We start from the raw sequence: 10,158 nt of genomic DNA, 5'->3' as shown, positions 1-10,158 counted from the left end.
ACTCTCAGCAATGCGCAGGCGTAATTTTCTCTGCGCTGGATTCCCGTTCCCTGCTGCGCAAGCGGCTTGGACCAGATGGGAGGGAAAGTTTCCGGAAGTCTTCCCAGAGAAGGGGTGGGGCTAGGCGCTCCGTGGTCCTCCCAGGGCCGCTCTGACCCGCCACTCTGCATCCTCTCGCCTCCTCCTAGCCTGGCGTTCTCGCAGAGGCTGCGCGGCTCCCGCCCCCTCGCCCTCTCCTCCGATCCCCCCCTCCCCCCAGGCCGCTCTGGCCCGGGAGTCCCCAGGTCTCTCTGATCTAGCCCATCCGGCTCCGGAGGGAGGCGCGGGTGGGTATGCAGAAGAGTAAACCCAAGGGATCCGGGCCGGGACCCTGAAGGCAGGCTCCGCCCCTGGCACCGGCTCGCGCCCCGCCCCCGCCTGGAGGGGTCGCCCCGGGAGTCCCGGCCCGCACCCGCTATGGAGGATCCTGCTGCGCTGTAGAGCACGTCGCTCCTGGGGACTACCTTTACGGTCTGTTTTGGCCTTGCAGTAGCCTGAGTCTAATTGTTGGGCACCGTTTATGGGGTCGACCCCCTATGGGGGCTCGTGTCTATAGGGGACCCCTACGGTCCCTAGAGGTCGGCCCTATCCACAACGATTCGGTGTCCAGGGCCTTCCATGGGTCTATAGGGCCCGCCCCTCGGCTTCAAGAGCCCATCAACAGAGGCTCTTTCCTTGGCCCAGACTGCGTCGCTGGTACACCACTGGACTACAAGGCCATGCTACACATGCTATAAAGATTGCATCCTCAGGGCCTCACTCCCGTAGAGGGTCCTCTCCAGGTCTTCAAGGCCCTCCTGTCTCTTAGGGTCCGGGAGGGAGGCGGCGATGGCCTTGGGCCGAGCTCTGGCCGTGGCCCTGGCACTGGCCTTGGCAGTGCTGGAGCCCCTGTCCCTCAGGGTCCTGGCGGGTGATTGCAAAGGGCAGCGACAGGTGCTACGGGAGGCGCCAGGCTTCGTGACGGATGGTGCGGGCAACTACAGCGTAAATGGCAACTGCGAGTGGCTTATCGAGGGTGAGTGGGGCCGCGTGGGTCACTCACTTGTTCTCTGGTTCATTCATTTATGCGTTCATTCACTCAGAACATTCCTAGAGCCCGGCTCCGTTCCGGGACTTTTGCTGTAAAATGTTGAACATACAGGGTTGCAGCCAGTCTGGGCCCTAACTCTGATAGGATGGAATATGCAAAGAGTCAGATTGACAGTACAACCAGGAGTATTAGAGAGGGGTATTTTTCCTCACTTGAAAAACTTGGACTCTAAGGCCTTAGGATCTAGTCTCTATTTCATACGAGTTTTGTGACTTTGGACAGATGAGGTTTTTTTTTAATTTATTTATTATGTATACAATATTCCATCTGTGTGTATGCCTGCAGGCCAGAAGAGGGCACCAGACTCCATTACAGATGGTTGTGAGCCACCATGTGGTTGCTGGGAATCGAACTCAGGACCTTTGGAAGTGCAGGCAATGCTCTTAACCACTGAGCCATCTCTCCAGCCCCCTGGACAGATGAGTTTTGAAGGCTCAGTTTCCTTTACTCCAAATGGGCATAATGTTAGTACTTACCTCTAAGTTAAAATGGAAAGAGTCAGATATTTTATGTGTTGGATGTCTGGTGTGGTGGTATCGTCAGGGTTCTGTAGAGAAGAACTTACAAAGGGAATCTATGGAAAGGAGATTTATTAGAGTGGCTTGCAGGCCTTGGTCCAGCTAGTCCAACAATGGCTAGAATTTTTTTTTTTTTTTTTTTTTTTTTTTTTTGAGACAGGGTTTCTCTGTGTAGCTTTGGAGCCTGTCTTGGAACTCGCTCTGTAGGCGGGCCTTGAACTCATAGAGATCTGCCTGCCCCTGTTTCTCAAGTGCTGGGATTGAAAGTGTGCACCACTAGTGCTCAGCTAAGGCAGGATTTCTTGTCCACAATTGCCTGCCTGGCCCTTCTGGGCATTCTCTCATTTCTGCTCGCCCTCTTAATGTAAGTATGCCGGCGCTGCAGCCATGCACCGTTGCATCAGGCTTTGTGTAGATTCTAAGGAGCTGAACTTTGGTCTTTATCCTCTGAGACGTCTCCTCAGCTTTGAGGGTTTCGTTTTGTTTTTGACAGGCTCTCTCACTTTATAGCTCAGACCTGTCAGGAGTTTTGCATGGTGGGATGGGCATTGCTATCAGGACCTAGTGTGCACAACGAGACAGTGTTCAGGTCTAAGGTGAAGGGGGAAATGGGAGTTAGTGACTAGGCCTAGGGGAAGGACAGTACTCTGCTGGAAAGTACACAGGAACAGCACTGGAGCGCGTATAGGCGTTTACTGGGGCATGAAAGTGACCAGCCTCCCTCAGGACACGAGGGAAGTATGTCTTAGGATCTCTGTCTATGTTTGCCTAGCACAGTAGACTGGGAGGTGAAAAGGAGCCAGAGCAGGTCCTTGAAGGCTACATTGGCAGTGGTATTGGGGGTACCAGAGGGCTGTCTACTAAATGGTTTAGAGCAGGCATTTTTGTCAGCCAGAGCCTGGGTGGAGGGTGACAAACTAGAGACTTGGTGTGTGGAAACAGTGAGTTCCCAAGTGGGGCAGAGGCTAAAGAGGTCGAGGTGTGAACCCTGTTGGGAAAGATGTCTGTGGGTTTTCCCCAATGAGATGGGAGCCAGCTGGTTGAATGTGGGTGTGGGAGGCATCTCTCACCACTGAGAACCAGTATCTTAGGTAAAAATGTTGATGCAAGCTTGTCATCTGAGTACTTGAGAGACTGAGGCCAGGAGAGCCCAGGTTAGAGGCTAGCCTGGGCTATATAGTAGACCCTGTTTCAAATATAACCTCAAAAGTCTAAGTGGGCTGGTTGCTTATTGTTTGTAGCCCAGCTTGGCCGTAAACTAAAATTCTCCTACGTCAGCCTTCCTAGTGTTGGGATTATAGGAGTGTGCCATGCCTGGCATACTCACTTCTTATACCATGCTTGTATTTTGTCTGGTCCTAGATTTCCCAGCATCCTCTGGAGTAAGAGCATCGGGTTTCCACCAAGGGCCGGGCGGGCAGGAGGCGGGGCTTGGGGTCAGATTTCTTTCTGGGATGGAGTTGGGTTGAAACTAGAGACCTTGAGTTTTGGGAGGGAGGCAGATGGTGAGCCAGCCTCCAACTAACTGGCTCTTGACAAAGATGCGCTTGTTTTGGGTCCCAGATGGAATGGATTGTTTGGTGAAGGCTGGTGAGATTCTGGGAGATCTAGATTCTTGGTTCTGCTGAATAGTTCTTGTGCAATCTCCAGACCATGGTGGGGATGTGTATGTTATATCCCCAGGCTCTGGTCAGGAATCTGTATGTGGTATCAAAGCCAGAGAGAATGGTTCTCTGTCTGTCTGTCTGTCTGTCTGTCTGTCTGTCTTTCCTCCTTGTCTTCCTCCTTTTGTTTTAGTCTTTTCTTTTTTGAGACAGGGCTTCTCTGTGTAGCCCTTGCTGTCCTGAAACTCGCTCTGTAGACTAGGCTGGCCTTGAACTCACAGAGGTCCGCTTGGCTCTGCTTCCTGAATGCTGGGATTAAAGGTGTGCGTCACCACCGCCTGACTTGATCTTTTGTTTTTTGAGACAGGGTCTCACGTAGCTCAGGATGCTCTGGCACATGCCAATGATGACCCTAATTCTGTTTTCCAAGTGTTGGGGTTATAGGGACCCCTCACTACACCTGGCTTTGTAGTAGTGTTTGTTGTTGTTTGTTTTTTAGTTTATTTTATTCTTATTTGAGTGTTTCACCTGGGTGTATGTATGTATGGTGTGTGTGTGCCTGGTTCCTAAGGTCAAAAAGTGAGCCCCCATGTTGGTGCCAGGAATCGAACTTGTTGTATTCTAAGCTGAAGACACATCTCTCTAGTCCAGACTTTTATTTTTTGATATTACAATTATGTTTCCCTGTTACCTTTTTATCCCCTCCAAACTCCCTTGTACCCTTCCTTGTTCTCTTTCAAATTCATGGCTCTCGGGGCTGGAGAGAAGGCTCAGAAGTTAAAAGCACTGACTGTTCTTCCAGAGGTCCTGAGTTCAATTCCCAGCAACCACATGGTAGCTCATAGCCATCTGTAATGAGATCTGGTGCCCTCTTCTGACCTGCAGGCATACATGCAGACAGAACACTATATACACAATAAATAAATATATGTTTAAAAAATTCATAACCCTCTTGTAAATATTAATGTTGTTATACACATATATGTATATAAATGTATATTGCTCAATACATATATACAACCTGTTTAGTCAGTATGATTTGTGGGTTTTTTTTTTTGTTGTTGTTTTCCTATTTCTGCTTCTGAGGCAAGCTCTTGCTGTGTTGCTCTGGATGGCCTTGAGCACAGTCCTTCCACTCCTGCCTAACCAGTGATGTAATCATGTGTGTCACTACGTGTCTCTTCCGCCTCTCATCCAGTGACTGCTTAGCCTTGCTCAGTGCCAGGCCTGTGCCAAGGCAGTCTTTGGGAAGCAATTAGGCTCAGGTCCTGGTTCTGTCCTATTGTCCTCCTAGACTGCGGGGGAGTAGCCCTAGACACAGATAGTCCCGACACTTGACAGTTATTCTGGTGTGTGGGAATCCCAAAAAGAGGCTCCTAACCCAGCCTTGGACCATCAGGGCTGGCTTCCTGGAGGAGGCCTCCAAACATAAAGCAGCAGATTGTGCAGAGGCCTGGTTCCCCATGGAGCTGGGATTCCAGACCTGGTTCACCACACCTGACCGCTCTGGTGGCAGTCTGAGAGGTGAGGTCAAGTTCCAAATGCCAGGTCAAGGAGCTGGCTTTTTTCCTGGCTCAGCAGCCCTGAAAGCCTTTCGAGAAGAGGAGGGCCAGGGCCAGGTGTCAGGTTGGGAAGAACTGTTAGAGATGATGTTAGGGCATGACCTCAGGCCACTTGTGGGAGGACAGTGACAGGGCAGTGGCCAGTGGCCAGGCGAGGCTCATTACTGAACATCCCAGCTCTGGGCTGGCAGACTGTAGTCATCTTGTTGAGAATTCCCACCAGCTTTAGTCTGTTCGGAGAATTATTCCCATTTCATAGGCAAGGAAGCTAAGGCTCATAAGACCCCGAAAACTGAGGTGAGCTAGGTAGTTAAGATAGAGCGGGTCTGACAAGAGAGAGCACTCCCATCCCCCAGGGGTCTGTGTTGGTTTTCAGATGGTCATGTAGCTCTGCAGGCCTGGCCTGGAACCCATGATCCTCTTACCTCAGACTCCAGAGTGCCGGAATATAGCCAGAGATGACCTTAAACTTGAGACCCCCCCCCCGCCCCGTACTGGGGTTGCACCATGTGCAGCCAAGCCTGGGTGCACGTGGTTGGGAGCCTGGAGCTTTGCACACACTAGGCAAGCTCTCTACTGCTGCGGCACATCCGCCCCCCAACTTTAGCTATTCTGAGGAGCCCGATGCTTTCTGGCTGCTTGGCCTTTACTCACACTGTTCTAGAAAGTCTCCTGCCCTGGAACCTCCTATGTGTGACAGGCACACTCTTTTTACAACTGAACCACTCCCCCAGCCCCTCCCTGGGGGCTGTTAGGCAAGTTCCACAGTGGAGCTACTCCTTGGCTCACCTGTGGCCGTTAATATTCCCACTTTGTCGGACTTCCAAAGAGGCCCCTTTCAGAGTTGCCCTTTGATGTTGGCTGTCAGCTGGAACACACAGTGACTTTTCCTCGTTGCGCTGGCTTTTCATGAATAACAGCTGTGTTCGGAGAGGGAGCCAGCTGTCTAGGATGCCAAGGTGAACTGTGAATTCTGGAAGGCTTCTCGGTTTCAGGAGCCCTAGACGATCACTTCTGCTTTCTATTGGTCAGGCAAGTCACTGAGGCCCTTCCCAGGTGCAAGGGCAGGGAATTAAGGGCTCAATTAAGTGTGTGTGTGTGTGTGTGTGTGTGTCCCCAAAACAGGGTTTATCTGTGTAGCCTTGGCTATTCAGGAACTTGCTCTGTAGACCAGGCTGGCCTCAAACTCAGAGATCGGCCTTCTTCTGCTTCTGAGTGCTGGGATTAGAGTCATGAGCCATGACTGCCCAGCTTTATGTAAAGTCACATATATTCATATACATACACACATAAGATATATATCTGTATCTATATTTATCTTAACAAGACCTATACAAGCTCAAGCCAGCATTCACCTTTACATTCAGAAAGCGAGAGAGAGAGAGAGAAAGAGAGAGAGGGACAGAGAGAGGGTTGGTGTGATGGCACACGTCTGTAATCCCAGCATCCTGGAGACTGAGGCAGAGTTTGAAGTCAGCCTAGGATTTAGGAAATGTTGTCTCTAGGGAAAAAAAGTTTCCTTGTTTTTCAGTACAGGGGATGAAACCTGGGGCCTCTGATATGCTGGACAGTACTCTTCCCCTGAGCTACATCCCCAAAGCAGGCCTAAATATCTTACCAGGTGGTGGTGGTGCACACCTTTAAACCCAGTACTCAGGAGGCAGAGGCAGGCAGATCTCTGAGTTCGAGGCTAGCCTGGTCTACAAAGTGAGTTCCAGGGCTGCACAGTGAGACCCTGTTTCAAAAACAAACATGCCAGGCAGTGATGGCACATGCCTTTAATCCCAGCACTCCGGAGGCAGAGGCAGGTGGATCTCTGAGTTCAAGGCCAGCCTGGTCTATAGAGCTAGTTCCAGGACAGCCAGGACTACACAGAGGAAAACAGACACAAAAAACATGACTGGAGAGATGGCTCAGAGGTTAAGAGCACTGGCTGTTCTTCTGGAGGTTCTGAGTTCAATTCCTGCAACCACATGGTGGCTTGAAAGTACAGTGAGATCTGGTGTGGAGGCAGAACACTGTATACATAGTAAATAAATAAATATTTTTTATTATTTTTAGAGAAGAGAGAGACCTTGGCTCTACCACAGTCTTAGCAGCTCTGTATGTTACTTGTGAGAAAACCGTCCTCGAGGGCAGCAGCTTGCCTAAGGGCACACAGCTAGTAGCCATTGAGGAGCAAAGGCCAGATTTGATGACTGGCTGTCTAGTTTTCTTGAGTGCATGTAGTATCAAAGTAAGCAGAGGCAGAGTCTGTGCAGGTGGGGCAGGGGCCCTGGGGTACTTTGAGGTGAGTTCTTTGTGCTGGTGGGGGGCAAGATTCTCTTGACACAGCCTGCCTAGGGCCTCGTCTGGTGTCAGGAACACTGTGCTGTGGATGAGAAGGGCTTTGTGAGTTTCTTCAAGTTGATTGACGGTGGCCGTTCATCCCCAAAGCAGAGCCGAGGCTGCCCTTCCTCCGAGCTCCTGGCTTCTGTCTGTCTCAGCTGTGTGAGACAGGAGCTCTCTGGAACCCTCACCTCGCTGCCCAGAATAAGGTGTGCTGGGGTCAGTGGGTGGCTGCATGGGTCCTTGCAGAGGGTGTTGGAACTTGTCTCCCTGTGCTTACTTCTCAGCCCCGAGCCCTCAGCATCGAATCCTGCTGGACTTCCTTTTCCTGGACACAGAGTGTACTTATGACTACCTGTTTGTGTATGATGGTGACTCACCCCAAGGCCCACTGCTTGCTAGTCTGAGTGGGAGCACCCGGCCCCCACCCATTGAGGCTTCCTCAGGCAAGGTTAGTGGTGGGAATACAGGATCTCTCGGGAACGGGAGGGAGAGGAGGAGCAGACACCTAGGAAGAGATCAGAAGGGACAACAAAAGCCAGACAGAGGATATCAGAGAAGACACAGTGGAAGGTGGAAAAAGACAGAATGCTGGGGTTGGTGGTGCATTCCTGTGATCTATGTGTTTACGAGGCTGAGGCAGAAGGATTGCTGAGAGTTTGAGACCAGCCTGGGCTCCATCGTGAAACCCTGTCCCAAAGCAGCTACAACAACAAAACAAAGGCCTCCACGTACACACAGAACATAGTGCAGGGCTGGGGCTCAGTTGGTGGAGTGTTTGCTTAGCATTCAGAAAGCCCCGGGTTTGATCCCCAGCACCCCATAAAATGAGTGTGATTGCGCACACTTGTAATGCCAGTACTGGGGAAGCAGAGACAGGAGGATCAGAAATAGGAGGTCATTTTCATCTACATAATGGGCACAAAGCCAGCCTGAGCTAGATGAGATTCTTTTTCAAAAACAACAAAAGGAGGCAGACAAAGAAAGGCAGTGGGTTCCCTGGGGAGGGTGCACTGTCTGGGTGCAGCCTACCCATTGTACCCAGTCCTCTTGTCTTGTAGATGTTGCTCCACCTTTTCAGCGATGCCAACTACAACCTGCTGGGTTTCAACGCCTCCTTCCGTTTCTCTCTGTGTCCTGGGGGCTGCCAGAACCATGGGCAGTGCAAGTCACCCGGAGTGTGTGTCTGTGAGCCGGGCTGGGGAGGTCCGGACTGTGGCCTGCAGGAATGCTCAGCCTACTGTGGCAGCCATGGCACCTGTGCCTCGGTGAGCTGTCCCCCACTGAACCTCCCTGGGATCCTGATCTGTGACCATACTTGCCACGTCTGGGGCCTTGTTCCACCATGGCACGCCCCTCCCCACTGCTCTGGGAGCCAGTCCCCTCTCCTTCCAGGTCTTTCCCTGACTTGTGACTTCAACCCCACCCCACCTCCACCTACTCCTCTCCCTTCAAGACCCCAGTTCTGGCTCTGCGCTCATCTCCAGCCATCCTTCGCCCAGGAGTAATAATACCTCCATCCTCTGTTTGGCTTTGGGTTTCTGCCATGATTTTTGTTTGATTGTTTTTGAGACAGCTTCTCATTTGGTAACTAGGCTGCCTTCAAACTTGAGATCCTCCTCCCTCAGCCTCCTGAGTTCTGGGGTTACTAGCATGTGTGAGCACACCTGGCTCCTTGTCAGAACTCCTTTCATTTCACCCTAACCTTACGCCTCAGCTCTACACCCCCTACTTGTGATCTGTATTGTGTTTAGAACCCTCCTTTCCTCAACCTCTGAGATCTGAGCTCAGCCGGCCCAGACCTCACTAGCATGTCCTCTTCTGTCTGTCCTTGCGTTTTCCATGGGTCTGTCTGTTCTGCCCCACCTTGTCTTCCTTGAGATGTATCTTTGTGTTGCCTGTTCTTTTCCTTTGTCCCCTTGCTTGTCCCCTTCTTTCTGAATGTTTCTTTGAACATTCTTTCCTTTTCTGTCTCTCTTTCTACCTTGCTGTCTTAAATCTGTTTCTTTCTGTATGTTCCCTGGCCCATATCTCGGTGTCTTTACCTTTTTGTCCCCTTCATCCCAGACCCTGGGACCATGCCGCTGTGAGCCTGGATTCCTTGGACGAGCCTGTGACCTGCACTTGTGGGAGAACCAGGGGGCTGGCTGGTGGCACAATGTGAGTGCTGGGGACCCTGCCTTCTCTGCGCGAATTGGGGCAGCTGGTGCCTTCCTGTCCCCACCTGGGCTGCTGGCTGTCTTTGGAGGTGAGCAGCTGGGGAGTGGGTGTTTGAAGGGTCTGGAGGCTGTCAGCCTGTGCCCGGGGTTGACTGCACTTTCTCATTTACAGGCCAGGACCTTAACAAGGCCCTGGGTGACCTTGTCCTGTACAACTTCTCCACAAATGCCTGGGAGTCCTGGGACCTGAGTCCTGCTCCGGTACGGACCCTCCTCTGCCCCGACTGGGGAACTGCCCACCCATGACCCCTTCACCCTGCTACCAGCGGTGCAGTGACCTGCTCCTCCTTGTTTCTGTTTTTGCTCATTCAGAGATTCCTTTTCTTGCCCCTTCCCCTTCTTTCTATAGCTATTATTCTCCTTCCCTCTCCGCATTTGCCCCCTCTTCTCTTTCTCCTTCCCTCAGCCAGCCGGCCTACTTCCCTTCCTTCCATTTTTTTGAGACAGGGTCTTGGACAGCCCAGGGTGGCCTTGAACCCCTGATTTTCCTTCTTCTCATACTGGGATTGGAGACATTTACTACCAAACCTAGTGTATGTGTGTCTCTATCAATCTGCCTTTTTTCCTCTGTCTGATTTCTTGGTATCCTGTTCTGTCTTGGTCTCCATTCCTCTGGGGTTGTTTCTCGCTGTTGCTCACTTCTATTTCTGTCTTCCTGCCTCCTCACTCTCTCACAGTGCTTCTCTGTCACCATCTCTGTTTTTATTCTCGTGTCTCATGTCTGTGTGCCTGCCTGCCTGCCTGCCTCCCTTCCTCCCTCCCTCCTTTTCTCCCTCCTTCCCTCCCTCCTTCCTTCCC

At 51.6% G+C, this 10,158-nt stretch overlaps 1 protein-coding gene across 2 annotated transcripts in view; it reads left to right on the top strand.

Annotated features, from left to right (window-relative positions):
* The first annotated feature begins 153 nt into the window (after positions 1–153).
* Megf8 (multiple EGF like domains 8) overlaps positions 154–10,158 on the top strand; it is a 47,707-nt gene continuing 37,702 nt past the window's right edge. For both annotated transcript variants that reach the window (XM_050127120.1, XM_050127119.1), the window contains exons 1-5: positions 154–1,054; positions 7,429–7,592; positions 8,203–8,409; positions 9,209–9,389; positions 9,473–9,561. In XM_050127120.1, coding sequence (XP_049983077.1) covers positions 868–1,054; positions 7,429–7,592; positions 8,203–8,409; positions 9,209–9,389; positions 9,473–9,561 — 828 coding nt within the window. In that variant the 5' untranslated portion in view covers positions 154–867. The remainder of the gene's footprint in view (positions 1,055–7,428; positions 7,593–8,202; positions 8,410–9,208; positions 9,390–9,472; positions 9,562–10,158) is intronic.

This window comes from Alexandromys fortis, unplaced genomic scaffold (genome assembly GCF_014885135.2).
Source record: "Alexandromys fortis isolate MF-2015 unplaced genomic scaffold, M_Fortis_MF-2015_v1.1 scaffold_262, whole genome shotgun sequence".
NCBI classification, from domain to species: Eukaryota; Metazoa; Chordata; class Mammalia; order Rodentia; family Cricetidae; genus Alexandromys; species Alexandromys fortis.
The sequence above is the reverse complement of the archived record's forward strand: the minus strand, read 5'-3'. Positions and strand labels throughout refer to the sequence as shown.